Source organism: Hyperolius riggenbachi, chromosome 3 (genome assembly GCF_040937935.1).
Source record: "Hyperolius riggenbachi isolate aHypRig1 chromosome 3, aHypRig1.pri, whole genome shotgun sequence".
NCBI classification, from domain to species: domain Eukaryota; kingdom Metazoa; phylum Chordata; class Amphibia; order Anura; family Hyperoliidae; genus Hyperolius; species Hyperolius riggenbachi.
In genome coordinates, this window is record NC_090648.1 from 314,115,378 (window position 1) to 314,138,981 (window position 23,604).

The window sequence follows — 23,604 nt, forward strand, 5'->3', positions numbered from 1 at the left end:
TGTGGGGAAATCTTCTGCTAATAACATTGCATTTGTGGGGAAATCTTCTGCTAATAACATTGCATTTGTGGGGAAATCTTCTGCTAATAAGATTGCATTTGTGGGGAAATCTTCTGCTAATGAGATTGCATTTGTGGGGAAATCTTCTGCTAATAAGATTGCATTTGTGGGGAAATCTTCTGCCAATAAGATTGCATTTGTGGGGAAATCTTCTGCCAATGAGATTGCAACTGTGAGGAAATCTTCTGCCAATGAGATTGCATTTGTGGGGAAATCTTCTGCCAATGAGATTGCATTTGTGGGGAAATCTTCTGCCAATGAGATTGCATTTGTGGGGAAATCTGCTGCCAATGAGATTGTATTTGGTTTGCCAGCCCTCCACCAAGTGAACTATTGTGAGCCACTGTCCTGGCAAAATGTCCTCCTTTTCAGGGTGAATGTCCTCCTTTTTGGGGTTCTGCAAGTGTCCACCCTGACCCTAAGGACTTTATTCACAGTGAAATATTTTTAAACATGTACTATGCACACTTACATGCATTACAGATATGAACAGTTAATTACATGGGTTAAATATTCTCCAAACTTCCATGAGGTGGCAGCACAACAAGCAAGAAACCGATAATCCATTCCCTTGAGAACTGGCGGTAAACAACACTGCATTGAAGGAACGCCTGTTGGAGTCATCTGATTGGAGGAAGAACTGGCAGAAGCGTTAGAGTACACACATGCGCAGTGTACGTTGGACGCAGACGGGGCTTTACCAAGGTAACGGGCTCTGTTTACATCGCCGTGACAGCAGGGATCGCACCGCTAGAGCAGCACCCCGGGGAGAGGACACTACGCAACATGCCGGTCCGATTCAAGGTGCCGCCGTGTGCAGACTGCAACTGACAGCTCGTGCCGTACCAGTGCTTCCTATATGAGGATGCCATGTCTAACCTTCATACAATGATGCATGTATTCCTTCCCACGTAGAGAGGAAAATAGGCATAAAATGGAAGACATGATTGCTTGGGAGGGCTTTTCCTAGCTAGAATGACATACTTGCCGTCCATTTTTCGTGGGAGGCATACTTTTTCATTTGCATTGAAGTTACCTATTCTTTTACAGCAGCGTTATCTGATATTGCTTTGTCTATAGTTGGTGTTAGCTGGAATTTGCTGTAATGTTTGCATGCTACTGTAAAGGGGAAAAATGTAACCTGTTTAAAGGGCACAGGTGAATGCCTTTACACAGAGAAGAAAGTGAAAGCAATTATCTCTCTGTAGCAAATATCCTGTTCTCTGTTCCGTGTTTGTAAAGAGAAGAAGGGGGAAAAAAAAAAGGTTTAACATGTAGCTGTAGTGAATTTTCAGTTTGTGTAGCCTTAGGGCCCTTTTGTTCCATTTTAATATTCCATAGCAGTGCATTGTGAAAAAGCTTCAATTTTTCAGCATATAACTGTGAAAGAGGCCATAGGGAAACATGGACATTACCTTGCACACATCAGTTGTCTTTCAATTACAACTGATATAAACTGATATAGTGTAAAAGGCCCCTAGGCTCGATTTACAGTGGACGGTTGCATAACGTACATGCTATAATGAGTGTGAACTGCAATGGAGACTGGATATAGACTAACACAAAGCCTGCATGCAGCGAGTTAGAATAACACAATCCGTAACAACACAGTACTGTGAACAGCCCCATAGAATTGTATGCGCAGTGAGCTGACATGCAGAATTATTCTGCAATGCAACTGAGCACTGTGAACTAGCCCTTTAACCACCCTGGCGTTCTGATTAAATCGCCAGGGTGGCTGCGGGAGGGTTTTTTTTAAATTAAAAAAAAAACTATTTCATGCAGCCAACTGAAAGTTGGCTGCATGAAAGCCCACTAGAGGGCGCTCCGGAGGCGATCTTCCGATCGCCTCCGGCGCCCAGAATAAACAAGGAAGGCCGCAATGAGCGGCCTTCCTTGTTTTGCTTATATCGTCGCCATAGCGACGAGCGGAGTGACGTCATCGACGTCAGCCGACGTCCTGACGTCAGCCGCCTCCGATCCAGCCCTTAGCGCTGGCCGGAACTTTTTGTTCCGGCTACGCTGGGCTCAGGCGGCTGGGGGGACCCTCTTTCGCCGCTGCTCGCGGCGGATCGCCGCAGAGCGGCGGCGATCAGGCAGCACACGCGGCTGGCAAAGTGCCGGCTGCGTGTGCTGCTTTTTATTTGATGAAAATCGGCCCAGCAGGGCCTGAGCGGCGACCTCCGGCGGTGTTGGACGAGCTGAGCTCGTCCAGACCGCTCAGGTGGTTAAGTGAGCACACAATAAAATGATTGATAGTTTTTTTTTCTCAATTAGTGAATAATGATTGATGTTTCAAATTGATAACTGTTGAAAAATCTGACAAATGTATGTACACATGTGTTCTATACAATTGATCGTCCTTATCGAACATCAGGAAAATTGAATGGTTTGATTGTATCGTCTGTGTCTACCTTTACATAGGTAATCAATTAATTTAAACTACTATAAATGTAGGATGGTTTGTATGTATTGATAATGTATTCAATATCATCTGGCAAGAGTACAGGTACCCATACATCAGACGATGTATGGGCAAATTGACCAAGAGTCAGATCTCTCTCTGATTGAATTTGTTTGGAGAAAGATTTGTTGCCTGCCTATACACCACAGGCCAATTCCCAATTGATTTCAGTATAAAATCTCTTGGGAATTGGCCTTGTGATGCCGCATCTGCTGTCCCCCAATGTAAAATGTGCCCTGTGCAGTACACTTTACATATGGGTGTCCGCAGCTTGCTCCACCCACATATACACGCCCCAAGTGGTTGCCAACTTATACGTGGGCGCGTGTATGACTTCACACCCTCGGCCATGTATACGCCAGCAACCACGTGGAGGGTGTCTGTGGATGGAGGGCCGATAGCACACATCGTTACCACTACGCACCTGATCGAGCATATTGGCCCTACATCTTGCAGCATGTCCAATCGATACATGCAACCAATTTCAGCCCAAAATTGTTTGCATCATAGATCAGGCAAGCTCTTGGCAGCACCGATATTGATCCAATTATAATAATTGAATCGGATGGTTGAATGGCTGCCGTCTGATGTGTGTCTACCTAAATACATTGTGTATTTGAATAACTTCTTTGTCACGTGATTGAGTGAAATGATTTATAGCTATTCTATTGTACTTGTCTCATGATTGAAAAGTAATCATCAGTGCATGTAAACTAAATTCCCATTTCTGGCATGCTTATAGGGATACAATCTGCATCTAGAATGTCCATTTATAACTTTTTTTTCTGTTTCATTACAGGCCTCATCAGAATATGACAGAAACTTTAAGTGGAGGACATCTTTAGATACAAATAAAGAACCTTCTCCAATGTCCAGATGGGCTGGTCTTCGATCCGATGAGCTTGGTGAATAATAGTAGTATAACATAACAAAGGGGGCACTGTACACTCTTCTTTTTTTTTTTTTTTTTTTTTTTTCCTTCCCTGAAATGTTAAAATCCTATTGGGCCTCTTTAGTGACTAAATCTCTGTATCTGGTGTCCAGATACAGAGATGTTGTCATTGTGGCCAAGTGCTCCCTTACTTAACCACTTTACCCCTGCGGTACGGATTTCTCCGTCCCTTTTTCCACCCTTATAAAACCAAGGGGTGGAGAAATCCGTAGCTGACGCCGCTCTCCGCGCTCCCGCCGCTTGTGCACGCCGCCGCCCGGTCGCCCGGAGATCAATGAACAGGAAAATCCATTCCCGTTCGTTGATCTAAGGCCCCGTTCACACTGCATGCGTTTCCAGCCGCGTTTTGGAAACGCGTGCAGGTGGCCGACACGCACGACTTCAGACATTGCATAGAGTGCAATGTCTGATGTTCACACTGCATGCGTTCCGGACCTGTGCGGTCCGGGAACGCATGCTGCACGCATTTTTTGTAAAAACGCATGGCTGTCCCATTCACTTTTCAGTGATGGGATCAGCCACGCAACGCATACGAACGCGGATGGCGTGCGTTCGTACGCGTTGCGGTCCGCATGCGTTGCGGTCTGCGTTCTGCAGTCTGAACAGGGCCTAAGCCCCCGCAATGATCTGCTGCTTCTATGAGAAACAGCACGATCATTGTGATGTTCCCAACCTCATAGTGCTTCCTGTAAGCGTCTTTCCGGACGCTTACAGGTCGCATGAACACAAACTCACTGTGGCCAAATAGTAAAACTACACCCTAAAGCATTTTACATATACAAATACATTAGTTTTACACAATGAATTAACTCATTACCTCCCACAATCCCCAATTTTTTTTTCTGTAATTAAAAAAAAAAAATACAATTAAAAAACAAAACATAAATAGTTATTTTAGGGACTGAACTTTTTAAATATTTATGTCAAGAGGGTATAACACTGTTACTTTATAAACTACGGGCTTATAATTGGGGATGGATGCAAAACTGAAAAAAATGCACCTTTATTTCCAAATAAAATATTGGCGCCAAACATTGTGATAGGGACATAATTTAAACGGTTTTATAACCGGGACAAATGGGCAAATACATTTCATGGGTTTTAATTACAGTAGCATGCATTATTTAAAAACTATAATGGCCGAAAACTGAAAAATAATAATTTTTTCCCACATTTTTTCCTATTTTCCCAATTAAACACATTTAGAATAAAATAATTCTTGGCATAATGTCCCACCTAAAGAAAGCCTAATTGGTGGCGAAAAAAAAAACAAGATATAGTGCATTTCATTGCGATGAGTAATAATAAAGTTATAGACGAATGAATGGAAGGAGCGCTGAAAGGTGAAAATTGCTCTGGTGTTCAAGGGGTAAAACCCCTCAGTGGTGAAGTGGTTAATATAAATCTATATATCGACTCTCTATCTATCTATCTAGCTATGTATGTATGTATGTATGTATGTATGTATGTATATTGAAAATGCTAAATATTGGGCAGAGCCATAGACACCTTTACAAACATTGTTTGTAGCAGGACATTTGGGTGCTGAAGGTGCCCGATAATTAGCAGGTGGCCCATATTTTTTGTTATAAACGATATTTGTATGGGCACTTTTGGTGGCCCCCAAACTTCCAAGCATCATGGGAGACATCTCGTGCTCACTCCAATCTGAATAATCTTATATTTTGTTGCAATTAAATGGAGTTGTTATTCCTCAGCTGCATTCTTATCCAGTGGATTTGCTTTTTAGGGAGTCACTGTGCAGGAAAAAACATGCAGCCTGTGAAGTCTTGAAATATTAACTTGCACATATATTCTAGGGCACTTGCTCACTTAGGATGCGGGTGACAATCAGGAAACTACTTCAGACATTTAACCACCCTGGCGTTCTATTAAGATCGCCAGGGCGGCTGCATGAGGGTTTTTTTTAAATAAAAAAAAAACTATTTCATGCAGCCAACTGAAAGTTGGCTGCATGAAAGCCCACTCGATGGCGCTCCGGAGGCGTTCTTCTGATCGCCTCCGGCGGCCAAAAGTAACACGGAAGGCCGCAATGAGCAGCCTTCCGTGTTTGGCTTCTCCTGTCGCCATGGCGACGAGCGGAGTGACGTCATGGACGTCAGCCGACGTCCTGACGTCAGCCGCCTCCGATCCAGCCCTTAGCGCTGGCCGGAACTATTTGTTCCGGCTGCGCAGGGCTCAGGCGGCTGGGGGGACCCTCTTTCGCCGCTGCTCGCGGCGGATCGCCGCAGAGCGGCGGCGATCGGGCAGCACACGCGGCTGGCAAAGTGCCGGCTGCGTGTGCTGCTCTTTATTTGATCAAAATCGGCCCAGCAGGGCCTGAGCGGCACCCTCTGGCGGTAATGGACGAGCTGAGCTCGTCCATACCGCTAAGGTGGTTAAAGAGACACTGAGTTCAGCCTAAAGTTGCAATGCTGCAAGCCCCAATAGCCCACGAGGTCTCCCAGCGTCCTCCTGGCTCATCACACTGTCCCGCTGGCAGCTCTGTTAATGTTAATTGGTGACTTTAGCCCTTATGGGCCCATGCCACACACACTATGTGTCATCCCTCCGGCCAGCGTGAGAGTCCTGCACATGCCCTGTTCAGTCTTAGAAAACCGTGCATGCTCAGGACTCTCACGCCGACCGTGAGATCTGATATTGGATCTGAACCCTAAACTTAGAAGCCAAAATTAAAATACAATACAATACAATAACATTTCTATAGCGCTTTTCTCCCATAGGACTCAAAGCGCTTAGGCTCTCTCAGATTCAGTAATTAGTAGGATGAAGTATTCACACAACAAAAGTTATATTTCTGCAAATGCCAAACTGAACAGGTGGGTTTTCAGTCTGGATTTAAACACGTCCAGGGATGGAGCTGTCCTGATCTGTTGAGGTAAGGAGTTCCAAAACGTAGGGGCAGCATGACAGAAGGCTCTGGGACCAAAAGTTTCCAAGTGGACTCTGGGTATGACTAGATTATTAGAACCTGTTGATCTGAGAATGCGGGGATTGCTACGCAGCTGCAACATATCTTTCATGTATCCAGGGCCTAAATTATTCAGGGATTTAAATGTCAGTAGGCCGATCTTGAATAGGACCCTCCATTCTATAGGTAGCCAGTGAAGGGAGTGCAGGACTGGCGTTATGTGGCAGTGACGGGGTTGGTTGGTTAGCAGTCTGGCAGCAGTATTCTGTATCAGCTGTAGTCGGTACAAGACCTTTTTTGGAAGGCCAGTGTAGAGAGCATTGCAGTAGTCCAGTCGAGATGTGATGAAGGCGTGGACTAAGGTTGGCAGATCTTCTGGGGGTATGAGGTGCTTGATTTTTGCAATGTTCTTCAGGTGAAAATAGGATGATTTCACCACAGCAGAGATTTGAGTTCTAAAGTTTAAATCCCAATCAATTAGAACTCCCAGGCTACGCACATGATCAGAGCTGCGCAGATCCGTGCCTCCTATTCCCAGTGGTGAAGACTGCAAGTTAAGTTGTTTTGTTATCATGCTCTGCCCTCCTATCAGAAGGACTTCAGTTTTGTCTGCATTTAGTTTCAGCACGTTGTCATTCATCCATTGCTGTAGTTCACGTAAGCAGGCGTTTATAGTTAGAGTTGGGTCTGTCACACCAGGCTTGAAGGAAAGATATAGTTGAGTGTCGTCTGCATAGCAGTGGTATGTCAGGCCATGTTTTTGGATTAGTTTTCCCAGCGGTAACATGTAAATCGTAAAAAGCAGGGGAGAGAGGATTGAGCCCTGGGGCACCCCATACCTAAGTGATACAGGGGTGGACAGGAAGGGCCCCATAGACACTTTGTGGGTTCTGCCACTCAAGAAGGATTGGAACCACTGAAGAACTATGCCATCAATGCCGCAGTATTCCTGTAGCCTGTTTATCAAGATGTCATGGTCAACTGTATCAAAGGCTGCAGAAAGGTCTAGCAGTATGAGGATGGAGCACTCTCCTCTGTCTCTTGCCATGAGCAGGTGGTTGCATATTTGGATGAGGGCCGTTTCAGTGCTGTGGTGTTTCCTGAAGCCAGACTGGAATGGGTCATAACTGTTGTTTTGTAGGATTTTGGCTTCTAGCTGGAGGTAAACAGCTTTTTCAATTAGCTTGCCCAGAAAGGGAAGGTTAGAGACAGGTCTGTAGCTGGTCATTGCATCTGGGTCCAGGGAGGGTTTTTTGAGGAGACCTCCTTTCTGGGATGAGTAGATACAGAGACCTGGCCACTGTGTTTTCGTGCTGCTTCATTGGTTGAAAAGCCTGGAGTACTGCCCATTCATTTAAAGTACACCTGCAGTGAGAGGAATACAGAGGGGCATGTTAATTTATTTTTAAACAATGCAGATATCCTGGCTGTCTTGCTAATCTTCTGCCTCGAATGCTAGGTACACACGATGCAATTTTCCTCTGTACAGGCTGGCCCAGCAAAGTTGCCCAAGGGGATGGGATCCAGGTCCCTGACAGGTGACATCAGTCAAAGGTGTGTATGCGACTTAAAGGGATACTGTAGGGGGGGTCGGGGGAAAATGAGTTGAACTTACCCGGGGTTTCTAACGGTCCCCTGCAGACATCCTGTGCCCGCGCAGCAACTCACCGATTCTCCGGCCCTGCCTCCGGTTCACTTCTAGAATTTCAGACTTTAAAGTCTGAAAACCACTGCGCCTGCGTTGCCATATCCTCGATCCCACTGATGTCACCAGGAGCGTACTGCGCAGACACAGACCATACTGGGCCTGCGCAGTACGCTCCAGGTGACATCAGTGGGATCGAGGGCACGGCAACGCAGGCACAGTGGCTTTCAGACTTTAAAGTCTGAAATTCCAGAAGTGAACCAGAGGCGGGGCCGGAGCATCGGTGAGTGGCTGCGCGGGCACAGGATGTCTGCGGGGGACCATTAGAAGCCCCGGGTAAGTTCAACTCATTTTCCCCCTTCCCCCCCCCCCCCCCCCCCCCCCTTACAGTGTCCCTTTAAGATCCCTTTTTAAAGTGTACAAAAAATCTTGCTATCTAAAGATTTGATACTTACCTGGGGCTTCCTCCTGCCCCATAAACACGTGTGAGGCCCTCGCCGCCCTCCCACGGTCTCCAGATTATCCGCGATCAGCCCGGGTAATAAGCTCAGTTGGGTCCAGTCTGGGTCTTTTGTGCATGCGCGAGCTTCCCATGTTTATGGGGTGGGAGAGAACTCCACGTAAGTATCAAATATTTTAAATGGCGAGATCTCTGGTTTACTTTAACAAGCATGCAAATCAGGTTGCCTGACTGAAATCTGCCTAGATCAGAGGCATGCTTGTTTCAGGTGTGTGATGCAGACACTGCTGCAGCCAAAGCGATCAGCAGGATTGGCAGGCAGCTGACTTATTTTTTTTTTTTTTTTTTAATATGGTAGCCACCATATCTCTCTCACTTTATTTTCCCTTTAAAGATAAATCATATCCGATATCTAGTTTTTAAATGTTTCAGCTGAACTTTGTCCCTCTTTTGACTTTTATACTATCAAATTAAAAAAAAAGTGAGCAATGGCGGCTCCTATATTTTCCAGCATACAGTTAGTGCATGGTTATATGACATGAGCCTGAAAGACCTTTTAATTGGATCTTGTTGATAACCAGTTTTGTTTCTTGAAACTGGAGCACCATTTAAAAGTTTTGTGTTTTTAGCTTGATTAGGTAAGTCTTACAATCTCTTGGGATTTTACTGCTGTCAGGATCTTTTTTTGGGTTAGATACCCCTAGATACAACTGGTAGATAAAATGAAATCTTACCACAGGGAAGTCCCACCATTAACATCTGTCACCAGTAAGTGATCATATTGCAGACTTGGGCTTGATTCACAAAGCAGTGCTAACCTATTTAGCACTAGAGATGTGGCGAACGGTTCCCGAACCGTTCGCCGGCGAACATCTCTAAATCCATGGGCCTCTTACTACTTCCGGGTCGCAATGACCCGGAGTAGTACGCCTGCGCTGCCCGGCGGAGCGCGTCCTAGATCGCGCTCCCGTTGCCGGGCACTCTCTGCGCATGTGCGTGACGTCATGAGTGACGTTACGCTCATGCGCAGAGAGTGCCCGGCAACAGGAGCGCGATCTAGGACGCGCTCCGCCGGGCAGCGCAGGCGTACTACTCCGGGTCATTGCGACCCGGAAGTAGTAAGAGGCCCAGAGAGGTTCGCCAGGCGAACTGTTCGGCCCAACACTATTTAGCACGTCTAAAGTCTTTAGATGTGCTAACCAGGGTGCTAAGTAGGTTAGCACCAGATTTCTCAATCACATCGCGCGCAAAGTCCTATGCGCGCGCTAAGTCCCATAGGCTTTAATGGGCACTTCGCGCGGAGCGCCCTGCGCTCTGTGCAGTGCGCGCGTAAAGTTTTACGTGCGTAAAACTTTATGCGCATAAAGTTTTGCGCGCGAAAAGCTGGTTTAGACGCGCTAAGGGAGTTTTCACAGGCGTGCTAACAGTTAGCACCGCTTTGTGAATCAAGCCCTTATAGGGTAACTGCATTTATGCAGTACAGTTATCTGTTTGCCCTACAAATTGCAACAAAATAGTGAAATAAACCTTGTATCATTGGCTCTTTGGATATAGAGATTTGGTTACTGCAGCCAGGTGCCCCTCCAGTTAATGCTGACAATGGTAAACAAAAATGATTGCGAGTTAGACAGGAGGAAGGTCTACTGGTAGTTGGGAAGGGGCTCCAATGTTAGTCATAAACTGCCATTGCTCTGACTTCTGCTATTCGAAGGTCTGCTTTCTTCTGCCTACCTAGTTTTTTTAGGTAGGCAGGAGATGTAGACAATATCATTTAAAAGTGCCAGTGTGGTTCAAAGGGTTGCAAGAGATTTAGTGTGTTAATGCACTTTGAAGGACAGATAAGTAACTGTTCTGGTGCCTAAAAGTGGGCTAAGGCATATTTCCTAACTCCTGATTGAGTGATAAACATAATGATTTTTTTTATTCCGCATCAGTTTCTGTCATGGTGCCAAATTTTTCAGGAACATAAAGTGAGCAAATACTCACCAACAATAAAAACCTGACAGCCAGTCTGTGCTTATCCAGGAATTGGGTTTTGGTACCTGTGTTTACAACCTTTTGTTCTCTGATTTTAAAAGGCATTACTAAAGAACCGAGTTTTCCTTCAAAACGAAGAGTTCCATATTACCACCCTCAGATTTCAAAATCGTTCCAGTGGAAGGAAGACTATGTTTATCCAGAAGAACCGGTTGAAATAGGCCACAATGCTGTAAAGGGGTCTGTTGAAGATAAAATCATTACGCCAGATGCACCAAGGTTGAAGATTAAAGCTAGGTCCAGGTCAGCAGTGCCTAGGCTGGAGAATAAAAGTAGATTATCAGTAGCTCCTAGAATGCATTCTGCTGATGGCCGCTCCGAGGTGCCAAGACTTCAGCTTGCCAATGGCAGCTCACCTGTGCCAAAGATGAAGAATAATGAAAGTGATGACAAAATAAACGAACCGCCTAAGAGGTTAAGTCCTCAGAAAGAGTCCAATGGGGTAAGATTTTTATTTTTTTTTAATTTTTATAGGACTTGCCTTATTGTTACTTCACTATCACAAAACATAGCAGATTTATTAACACATCCCCAGAGCTCTGCAGCCATTTTCAGTATGGATATTATAAGTGGTCCAGCAACCTTTGACTGGAGTTCAGATAGTGTCTGCTTTTCTATGGTAAAAATTAGCATTGCTTGCCTGGGTCATATTGAAACAAAAACCAGTATGACAAAGTTGTGGGCTTGGTTCACAATTGTCAGTTGCATAAGGCACGCATAATAATGCATTATAATGAGTGTGAACTGCAATGGAGACTGGACATAGACTTTAATACAAAGCCTGCATACAGCGGGTTAGAATAACGCAATAATTTATAACGCAGTACTGCAAACAGGCCCATAGGATTGTGTGAGCAGTTGAGTTTGAAAAACACATAGTTTGTAAAAGTAGTTTAATAAAATCCAGCACCGTAATATGTGCTTTTTTTTGTTAGTTTTTTTGTTTTGTATTCTTCTTTCCTAATTGCGGAATGCTGACACCATCATCTATTCCCATCGGTGTGTACAGAACGTTGGCCAGTAGCCCCTACATTCTCATGTTTCAATTTCCTGCTGAGGCTTTCTGTTGGTGTGAATCCATAGGGATGAATACCGTATTTTTCACTGTATAAGATGCTACGGAAAATAATACCCCCCGTATGCTCCTCTGCTCCATGTCACCCACTCCCCCATGTATTTTCTGCTGACGACCATGTCTTCCGCTCCTCCTGTGTATATTCTTCTCTTTCCCCCCCCCCCCCCCCCTCGTGTATAATTAGCAGAAGCGGCAGCACCGGCTCACCTAGTGTAGGCTTCTGCTGAGGATGTGAGAGCTGTAGATGAGTTGAGCCGGTACTGCCGCTTCTGCTAATTATACACAGGGTGCAGAGGAACATACAAGGGGGGAGCTGGAGACACAGGGCAGAGGAGCATACCTTTTGGGGGAGTGGGAGACACACAGGGGAGAAAAAGTGTGTCTTATATACCGAAAATACGGTAAGCACCACTGGAGCTTATTTGAATATACCACTGTGCAGTGTTCTCTGCAGGCATTTTTTGGGGGGGAGCACTCCGCTGTCATCAGCTCGCCTCCTCATCCTCCTCCTATGCTGTAAGCAGAGTTACGGCAGCTCTGCATCCCCCATCGTGCCCAACCCAGCTACTTTTTCATGCCACCCGGCTGGAAAAAAGTTCTGGGGAGAACACTGCTGTGTCTTAAGTTTGTCTCACCGTATTCTCATTATTTTACATTTTTCAAAGTTAGTTTAAGCACGCTTAAGTTTTTATATGTTTACACTTTTTACATTTGGGCTTTAATTTGGAATACGAGTATGGGCTCCTTTTTCAAAGCTCTTGGCTACCCATTGTAAGATTCAGTATGATTTATTACACAAAAGTCACTAGCTTTAACAGTATACACCTGGGCTAAGATGTTGTGTAGCTTAAGTTCCTCAGCACACTATCCCAAAACTTTTGTAGTAGTGTTCTATGGACTGATTAAACAAAATTAGAACTGTCTGAGGAAGAACAAGGCCTATGGCGAAAAGAACACCTTGCCTACTGTGAAGCATGGCAGGGGTCAATCATGCTTTGGGGCTGTTTTGCTTCTGCAGGTACAGGGAAGCTTCAGCGTGTGCAAGGTACCATGAATTATCTTCAGTACCAGGAGATATTGGAAGAAAATGTGATGCAGTCCGTCACAAACCTGAGGCTTGGGAGACGTTGGACCTTTCAACAGGACACTGATCCCAAGCATGGTTGCAGATTAATGGCTGGAATATTTTGGAGTGCCCATCACAGTCACCAGACTTAAATCCGATTGAGAACCTCTGGTGGGACTTAAAGAAAGCAGTTGCAGCGCGCAAGCCTAAGAATGTGACTGAACTGGAGGCTTTTGCCCATGAAGAATGGGCTAAGATATCCGTAGATCGCTGCAAGACACAAGCTATGCTTTACGGTTAAAAGCTGTTATAACTGGAAAAGGATGTTGTACTAAGTACTAAGAATGAATGTCACTTGGGGGTTGAATAAAACTGATAATGATGTGAGCACAGAAAAGACATTTGTGGTTACGCTGACATCTTCTGCAGCACTTTACAAAGTACTGGTAAAGTACTGGTATATATACCAGTAGTCTTTTTATTAACTGTCCCTCAGAGGAGCTCACAATCTAATACCTACAATAATCATAGACATACTGTATGTACATCGTAGTCTAGGGCCAATTTTAGGGTGGAGCCAATTAAATTATCTGTATGTTTTTGGGATATGGGAGGAAACCCATGCAGACACGGGGAGAGCATACAAACTCTGTGCAGATAGTGCCCTGGCTGGGATTCAAACCGGGGACCCAGCAAAGCTGTCTGCTGTGCCACTGTGTGGGCCACGTATTACAATTTGCGTGTGTTGCATGCATTTATCCAATAGTACCGGTACTTTAGTTCTGGTACATTTTAGAAAATATAATAAAAGCTTGTATGCTAATGTGTTCTCTTTGGGAAGGTTCACAGAGTATTGCAGAGGAAAGCAGGCATGAACATAGCTCCATCACATCATCCATCCAAAATGTCAGAATACAGGAAGCAGTTTGAAAAGAAAGTTCCCATTGAAAGTTCTCCTTTGATTGCTGCAGAGCAGGTATGTGTTGGTACACCATACGCACCATTATTTAACACAGCTTGAATGTGTTTACTGTATTTGCATTTCTCATTTTATCGATTTGTTTACAACAGAGGAGGCATTTTAGGTCACAGGAAATGGTTGCCTTACTGTTGTGGCTACAGAGCATTCTCAGCTATGGTTTTGCTAAAAGCTGTATGTTTGCAGAACAGACCTTTTACAGATATAATATTGTACCAAATATGTAATAATCTAGAGCACATTCCAATTTTTGAATCTAGGGGATGGATTATAAATGTAGGACTGAGGCTTTGATTTCACAAATCCAATTTGTTCAGCTTGGTTTGAAAGCACTAACATCAGTGTTACATAAGTGTTTATAGCTGATGGCAGATGGGGACCCCTCCCTGTCCCTTCCTGCAGTATTGTATCAGTGTTCTTGTGTTCCACTGTGCTGTGGCTTTGTTTTGTTTGCCCTGTGTCTGCACGCTACTAGCATTAATCACATGATCGTGTCGCATGTCAGATATAAAGAGCAGAACCATGGTAAAGAAATGAAAATGACATTGCTTGGGTCATGTAGCTACTGTATATATTGAGTCCCCACACTCCACTAAAGAATTCTGTAGGTGGAGAGCATAAACTGCCTTATTTGAAGTGTATGCTCTGCACTAGAGACGAGGGGTGTCTAGCTTGCAGTACACACGCTACATTGAAGGGGGTCTGGTAGGGCAAGACTGACATGCTTCCAGTACATAGTTTTTACAGAATTCACTGATCGGAGTGAGGACTGGCAGGCTTCCAAAGCACTCTATACACTGGGAGACTTAAAAAGGGGTGTAGTTCAGGAAGCGGGGCAAGCCTTCTATGGGTCGGTTGCATGTAAGGAGCCCACGAATAAAGCAGGCATTGGATTTATTGTAGTTCACGTGCTTGCCATTGGGGTCAGGTGCGTTTGGGGAGCATACAGTTCTACAGAACACTTTTATTTACAGCTCTAGAGTTGTTGATCTGTTTCGTGATGTTGTACTGGAGAGGGTAACAATGGTTTTGAATTGTCTTCATTTGTATGTGATCTACCTCACATTGAACAAGGAAAGTTTGTGTATTACAGTTTAGTAGCATTTTCCAATGTGGTAACCATTTAAACAATGTTTTTTTGGGAAGTCCTCAGAAATCTCCTTTTAAATTTATTTATTTTTAAATCATGACATACTTCCAGAAATTTACAGTGTTAAAGTCAGATGTGGATTTTCAGAGACCAAATAAGGGCCTTGATTCAGTTAGCTTTTCTCCTGAGGTTTTTTTTTTCACATAAGATGCTTTCATACCTTGTCCATTAAAAAAAAGTGTTTGTTGTGTTATATATATTATTTGAACTATACAAAGTCAAGGAGGATGCTGGCATTATATATCTCAATAATAACAATTACTAAAATGAAGATTGTGATTGCTTTGGGTTGCATAGGCACTGATTTACCAGTTTTTATTCAGAAAAGTACCTTAACCAAAAGAGAACATTTGATAGATTTGGAGTTATAGCATAAATGTAGATTTTTTAATCTATGGTACTTTAAATGTTGTCATTTATTTTATTGTTTCAGATTATACATAACAAGAATCAGTCAGTTCCACCATTTAAGTTAAATAATATCAACGTACAGACTGAGTACACAAGTCAGTATAAAGGCTCTCCACCTTCAAAGGGACCAAAGTTAAGAAAGGACTGGGAAGACAGACACATTACAGAATATGACCAAGAAAATCATGCTCCAAAAAGAAAGGTATGCTTCCCTTTATTCAGCAATACAATAGCAAATACAATACAGGATAAGCCTTTGTGGGAAAAGTACTAGACATTAATATTTGATTCAATTATTCCTTTAGTACAATCTCTTGCTATTTTGTTCAATCTACAGTTTCCTCTACATTGTACAGTAAGAACCCTTTAGTTATTTTCAAACATCTATAATTTAATGTTCTTTTTTTTTTATTTCATGACACAAATTACTTTTTACGTTTTTATTGAAAATCGAATTTGAGTTATTTGTAAGGTAAGGTGGAGTGAAGGGAGACTTTTAATATCTGTACGTTTTTTATTGCTCCCTTTACCCTTATCAGAATGAAATCTTTGCAATCAGGGTACAGATGGCCATAAAAAAAAATAGAAATTTCCAACCAAACAGCAAAAAAGGGGACTGATAAGCACTTTTACAATAATTTAAATAGTATAAAATCAATGGGGTTTTTTGGACAGTCCAAAACTGATTAAATAAGTTATATGTTTGCCTGGACAAGAGTTTTTTCTCTTTAACCCCCTTGCCATTACAATTCTGGCGGCAAGGGGGCAGCGCAGCACTTTTTAAAAACATTTTTTTTTTTTAAATCATGTAGCAAGCCCAGGGCTCGCTACATGATAGCCGCTGACAAGCGGAATCCCCCTATCCACTCTGATCGCCTTCGGCGATCAGAGTAAGCAGGAAATCCCGTTCAGAACGGGATTTCCTGCTGGGCTTCCCCGATCGCCATGGCGACCGGGCGGGATGACGTCACCGACGTCATGGACATCGGGACGTCATAGGGAATCCCGATCCACCCCTCAGCGCTGCCTGGCACTCATTGGCCAGGCTGAAAGAATTCCAGTGGAGGAGAGATGCTCATGAATAGTCTTGTATGTCTATGCATGTATGTCCAATCTATATTTGAGGATAAGATTACCCTCGCTTTTGGATTTCAAAGTAGGCCAAATGCTGTGACCAGCTACCTCTCCTTGCTCTACCATTAGGACTTAAAGGGGACCCGAGCCAGCATTACTGTATTAAAGAGAACCTGTACTGTCCGATTTGGACAATAAAAAACATACCAATCAAGTCACTGTGATCTCCTGGATCCCTCTTTGCTATTTCTGCTGCTCCCCGCCGCAATCCTGGCTTTTAAAGGGGAACTGAAGTAAGAGGAATATGGAGGCCGTCATGTTTATTTCCTTTTAAGCAATACCAGTTGCCTGGCAGCCCTGTTGATCCTCTGCCTCTAATACTATTAGCCATAGCCCCTGAACAAGCATGCAGCAGATCAGGTGTTTCAGACTTTAAAGTCAGTTTTGACAAGACTAGCTGCATGCTTGTTTCTGGTGTTATCCAGATACTACTGCAGAGAAATAGATCAGCAGGGCTGCCAGGCAACTGGTATTGCTTAAAAGGAAATAAATATGGCAGCCTCCGTAAACCTCTTACTTCAGTTCCCCTTTAATCGCCAGTTTTAGGCAGTGTTTACAAACAAAAACATGGCCGCTAACTGGGAAGTTGTGTGCGTGCGTGCGTGTGTGTGTGTGTGTGTGTGTGTGTGTGTGTGTCAAGTTTGGACACACCTTCTCATTCAAAGAGTTTTGGTTATTTTCATGACTATGAACATTGTAGATTCACACTGAAGGCATCCAAACTATGAATTAACACATGTGGAAGTATAGTACATAACCAAAAAGTGTGAAACAACTGAAAATATGTCATATTCTAGGTTCTTCAAAGTAGCCACCTTTTGCTTTGATTGCTGCTTTGCACACTCTTGGCATTCTCTTGATGAGCTTCAAGGGGTAGTCACCTGAAATGGTCTTCCAACAGTCTTGAAGGAGTTCCCAGAGATGCTTAGCACTTGTTGGCCCTTTTGCCTTCACTCTGCGGTCCAGCTCACCCCAAACCATCTCGATTAGGTTCAAGTCTGGTGGCTGTGGAGGCCAGGTCATCTGGCGCAGCACCCCATCACTCTCCTTCCTGGTCAAATAGCCCTTACACAGCCTGGAGGTGTGTTTGGGGTCATTTTCCTGTTGAAAAATTAAATGATGGTCCAACTAAACGCAAACCGGATGGAATAGCATGCCGCTGCAAGATGCTGTGGTAGCCATGCTGGTTCAGTATGCCTTCAATTTTGAATAAATCCCCAACAGTGTCACCAGCAAAGCACCCCCACACCATCACCCCTCCTACTCCATGCTTCACGGTGGGAACCAGGCATGTAGAGGCCATCCGTTCACCTTTTCTGCATCGCACAAAGACACAGCGGTTGGAACCAAATATCTCAAATTTAGACTCATCAGACCAAAGCACAGATTTCCACTGGTCGAATGTCCATTCCTTGTGTTCTTTAGCCCAAACAAGTCTCTTCTGCTTGTTGCTTGTCCTTAGCAGTGGTTTCCTAGCAGATATTCTACCATGAAGGCCTGATTCACACAGTCTTCCCTTAACAGTTGTTCTAGAGATGTGTCTGCTGCTAGAACTTTGTGTGGCATTGACCTGGTCTCTAATCTGGGCTGCTGTTAACCTGCGATTTCTGAGGCTGGTGACTCTGATGAACTTATCTTCCGCAGCAGAGGTGACTCTTGGTCTTCCTTTCCTGGGGAGGTCCACTTGTGAGCCAGTTTCTTTGTAGCGTTTGATGGTTTTTGAGACTGCACTTGGGGACACTTTCAAAGTTCTCCAAATTTTTCGGACTGACTGACCTTCATTTCTTAAAGTAATGATGGCCACTTGTTTTTCTTTACTTAGCTGCTTTTTTCTTGCCATAATACAAATTCTAACAGTCTATTCAGTAGGACTATCAGCTGTGTGTCCACCCGACTTCTCCACAATGCAACTGATGGTCCCAACCCCATTTACAAGGCAAGAAATCCCGCTTATTAAACCTGACAGGGCACACCTGTGAAGTGAAAACCATTTCAGGTGACTACCTCTTGAAGCTCATTAAGAGAATGCCAAGAGTGTGCAAAGCTGTAATCAAAGCAAAAGGTGGCTACTTTGAAGAACCTAGGATATTACATATTTTCAGTTGTTTCACACTTTTTGGTTATGTACTATACTTGCACGTAATTCATAGTTTGGATGTCTTCAGTGTGAATCTACAATGTTCGTAGTCATGAAATGAAAATAAAGAAAACTCTTTGAATGAGAAGGTGTGTCCAAACTTTTGGTCTGTACTATGTATGTATGTATGTATGTATGTATGTGTGTATGTGTGTGTGTGTGTACATACATACATACATACATACATACATACATTATACTACATTATACTACATGTTTTTTATTACGTACTGCACTCCAGTCTGGGATTTTCACAGTTTCTCAGCATGTGACAGGCAGCTCCCTCATCCCTCAGCCTCACAAACTGCATCACAGACAAACTGAAACTGAGAGCAGGGAAGCTGTCTGTGAGTAATAAACCAAGCACACAGAGCATGCAGGGGGCGTGCATAACTTGTCCCTTTTACAACAGAGGCAGCCCATTCCTCCCTAAGTCAACAAAGCTTGACAAAGAAAAGAATATTAGATATATTACAGATACCGTGCAACTAGAAAAGGTTGCAGTAATCCAGACCACATTAGAACAGGCATAGGAACTTATAGGATAGAAGAAATAAGGCTGAACATTTTTTACAGAGTCTCTTTAAAAAAAAGCTACAACCTGATCCGGGGGCTAACTGGATCAGGAAGAGCTGTTTGCCACTGCTCCCTGCTGCTCCTGTATCCTGTCTTTCATCAATTTTGTTAAGAAAAAAATGTCCATGACCCCAGGGTCATGGTGCTGCAGCATCGTAAAGCACAGAGAGCAGGGGAAAAGGTGGGTAGCGGCGGAGAAGGGGTGGTGGGAGGCAATGCAGGTTGCAGTCAGGACTGAATTGTACTTTTCCAAAATGCTGCTCAACATCAAGCAGAAACGTACCCTGCTCACACATACAATAACGATATTGTTCTTAAAGAGAATCTGTATTGGTAAAATCGCACAAAAGTAAACATACCAGTGTGTTAGGGGACATCTCCTATTACCCTCTGTCACAATTTCGCCGCTCCCCGCCGCATTAAAAGTAGTCAAAAACCATTTTAAAAAGTTTGTGAACAAACAAAATGGCCACCAAAACAGGAAGTAGGTTGATGTACAATATGTCCACACATAGAAAATACATCCATACACAATCAGGCTGTATACAGCCTTCCTTTTGAATCTCAAGATATCATTTGTCTGTTTCTTTCCCCCTCCATCACACTGAAGAGTTACAAGCTGATTGTTTGTTTACTCTTGCAGACAGCTCTGCCTGGCTGTCTGTAATTCTGCAGTATGTGACTCATCAGTATGTGAACAGAGGATTTATCCAGCTTGTAAAAGATAAGAGAGCAGAGAAAAGCTGGCTAATGTAAATAACACACACACACACACACACACACACACACACACACACACACACACACACACACACACACACACACACACACACACACACACACACACACACACACACACACACACACACACACACACACACACACACACACACACACACACACACACACACACACACACACACACACACACACACACAGGTATGTGCATAGAGGGGGCATGCATAGCAGATCACACTGAAGAGTTGGCAGCCTTCCAGACACTGGATGACAAGTCCGACAGGGGAAAGATAAGCTGATTTATTACAGAGATGGTGATAGTATAAAGTGCTGCAGTAAGCCAGAGCACATTATAATAGGCTTAGGAACCTGTAGGATTGTAGAAAACACAATGACATTTTTGTTACAGAGTCCCTTTAATATGTGTGCCCACATGCTTCCTCTCTGAGATACTCTGTTACAGCAAATGTTTGTTTTTAGGATAAGAAGAAAAAGGTTGAAGTGAACTCTGGTGCTGTTCAAATAGATAAATCCAGTCCAGAACAGAAAGAAGTGGACCACAACAAGATCATCAAAGAGAAATTCTTTAAACAACTTTATACGCCCACCAAATTTTATAGGTATGCAAATATTCATGCTATATTACATAGTAATATAGTTGGTTTGGCGCAAAAAAGATATCCGTCTTATCAAGTTTTAAGTAGAAGAAAAAACAAAACAAAAAACATCCTGAATAGGCACATATCCCAGTTGATCTTTGAGGAAGACTGATAATTGGTCAGCTCTCTCGTGTGATTATCTCTTGCAAAGTTTAACTTCAGCACTTGCTGGTTGTGATTCCTGTCAAGCCAGAATGTTGGTGAGATTTGTTGCACATCGCTAGAGTTGATCAGGAGGTAAAGAGAAGAGGCAGCACTTTTTTAAACTAATGGAATTCCAATTTAATAAATCCAAGCCAAAGAGGTGGGTTTAACCGGTGAGGGGCCTTCAATTGATGAGCTCCAGGACAGAAACAAACAGAAAAAAAACAGGAGCGCCAATATAGTGTAGTACTTTTAATTAAAGCAATTGGACAAATGGCAAGTAGAATGCTACTTACAAAAGTGGGTTGCTAACCATAATAAATGGCATGTGAAGAGTTCTTTCTACACATAGATATGGTCTATGTTCTACTGGGTGTAATCGGTCTCTCTCCAAAAAATCAAATCAAACACTGGACATTATCACAGGGTAGACCTCCTATTTGGGGGATGATTGATAAAATGGGTTGGATGAGGCATTCCAGCGTATATCTTACCTTTGATAAGGAGTGACTTGTAGGAAATAATTTTACTATCCTCAACGCATTTCACGGGTCGTATCTGCTTCCTCAGGTCAATAGAATAGTGTCTGTTTAAACAAACACCTTGGACTTGGAGCGCCTGTTTAGAGCTCTAATCAGGTGCGCAAAGTCCAAGGTGTTTGTTGGCACAATGCTAGAACTGTGGTGGTGAGAAGAATATTAGATAAGATCTATGCTGGTTTCTGATGCACTATTGAGTGGAGCAAGGTGATAAGCAATCCTATACAAGGCAGATATGGACCGTTTTTCACATATGATAGTGTATGCCTGCCTTTAGTCCACAATGCATGAATGTCCAGTAATTTTGCTGCTCGCAACTCTCGACAATTTTACCTGTACTAACTCTAGAGGCAGGCCCGCCATCAGGGGGGTACAACTGTGACTTCCGTCACGGGCCCGGGGCAGGTCCTCTTCCCGCCCCCCCCCCCTCCCCCAGGGGCCGCCACTGTTAATACCTTAGCAGCGGCCGATCTCCCCTCTCCGGCGTGTGTACTTATTCCAGCAGCATCTCCCGGCTGCTGTGTGTGATGCGGCAGGAAGCAGCGTTCGGTTCCCATAGTAACGGCGATACACTACAGGAAGCCGCTGCCCTGCTTCCTGCCGCATCACACACAGCAGCCGGGAGATGCTGCTTGAATAAGTACAGGCGCCAGAGAGGGGAGAGCGGCCGCTGTTAAGGTAACAACAGTGGCGGGGGGCACCTACCCATAGTGGGGCACTATACTGGCTATACTGGGCACTGTACTGGCTATACTGGGGCACTGTACTGGCTATACTGGGGCACTGTACTGGCTATACTGGGGCACTGTACTGGCTATACTGGGGCACTGTACTGGCTATACTGGGGCACTGTACTGGCTATACTGGGGCACTGTACTGGCTATACTGGGGCACTGTACTGGCTATACTGGGGCACTATACTGGCTATACTGGGGCACTATACTGGCTATACTGGGGCACTATACTGGCTATACTGGGGCACTATACTGGCTATACTGGGGCACTATACTGGCTATACTGGGGCACTGTACTGGCTATACTGGGGCACTGTACTGGCTATGCTGGGGCACTATACTGGGGCACTATACTAGCCATACTGGGGCAACTAAACTCCCTATACTGGGGCAACTATGCTAGCTACGCCACTGCATCCTGCCCCCCCCCCCCCCCCTAGAGTATTTGCTAATTGCTAGCCAGCAGTTGACTCACTCCCACCCCAATGCAGGTGCTGGCATTGCCTGAGCAGCTTCCCGTCCAGGGACCCGTCCCAGCGGCAAGCGACCTATTCATCGCATTGCAAGCCTCGCTATGGCGCACTTCCTCCTTCCGGCTTGAAGGAGGAAGTGCGCCATAGCGAGGCTTGCAATGCGACCAATGGGTTGCTTGCAAGCTTGTTGAAACACAGGGCGGACGGCGGCATTATGGGTAATTAACCCTGCCGCATACAGCCACTCAGCTGAGGCAATTACAACTCATTTGAACCACCGTGGTTACATGTGATGAGCAAGCCTGGTTGCTGGGTAGCAAAATAACTGTGTGGGGGTGGGGAGCGTGGTCACCTGAGCCTCATCTATTATTATTTAAAGAGACACTGAAGCGAAACAAAAATGATGATATTAGGATTTGTATGTGTAGCACAGCTAAGAAATAAAACATTAAGATCAGATACATCAGTGTAATTGATTCCAGTACAGGAAGAGTTGAGAAACTCTAGTTGTTATCTCTATGCAAACAAGCCATTAAGCTCTCTGACTAAGTTAAGGTCCGTACACACGCCGGACTGGAGGCAACGACTGGTCCGTCGTTGCCTCCTGCTGGGTGGGCGTGCCAACGACAGTCCGGCGTGTGTACGCACTGTCGGCGGACTGATACGGCTGTTTCTGAGCAAACCGCCGGGCGGATCGCTCAGAAACAGCCGTATCAGTCCGCCGACAGTGCGTACACACGCCGGACTGTCGTTGGCACGCCCACCCAGCGGGAGGCAACGACGGACCCGTCGTTGCCTCCAGTCCGGCGTGTGTACGGACCTTAAGTCTTGGAGAGGGCTGTTATCTGACTTTTATTATCTCAACTGTTCCTGGACTATTTACTTTTCCTCTGCTAGAGGAGAGGTCATTACTTCATAGACTGCTCTGAAAGACTCGTTTTGAATGCGGAGTGTTGTGCAATCTGCACATATTATAGAATGATGCAATGTTAGAAAAAACACTATATACCTGAAAATAAAAGTATGAGAATATTTTCTTTGCTGCTAATCTTCTAGTAATTATTCATAGTACACAACCAATTCACTATATCATATTTTTTTTTCGCTTCAGTGTCTCTTTAATATTTGTATAGCGCCGATATCTTCCGCAGCGTTGTACAGAGTATAGAGTACCAGGCTTGATGTTGTGTGAGGGGCCCCAAAATTTCTGATGGTGGCCCTGTCTAGAGGACCACCCTT

The 23,604-nt window shown here is 44.3% G+C and overlaps 1 protein-coding gene across 4 annotated transcripts in view; it reads left to right on the forward strand.

Moving 5' to 3' along the window:
* The first annotated feature begins 670 nt into the window (after window positions 1-670).
* The window catches only part of MDM1 (Mdm1 nuclear protein), a 95,150-nt gene continuing 72,216 nt past the window's right edge, over window positions 671-23,604 (forward strand). For 2 of the 4 annotated variants that reach the window (XM_068276715.1, XM_068276716.1), the window contains exons 1-6: window positions 773-864; window positions 3,324-3,429; window positions 10,592-10,992; window positions 13,533-13,667; window positions 15,254-15,433; window positions 20,297-20,436. In XM_068276715.1, the coding sequence (XP_068132816.1) occupies window positions 847-864; window positions 3,324-3,429; window positions 10,592-10,992; window positions 13,533-13,667; window positions 15,254-15,433; window positions 20,297-20,436 (980 nt within the window). In that variant the 5' untranslated portion in view covers window positions 773-846. The other 2 variants (XM_068276717.1, XM_068276718.1) reach the window with 2 other exon arrangements.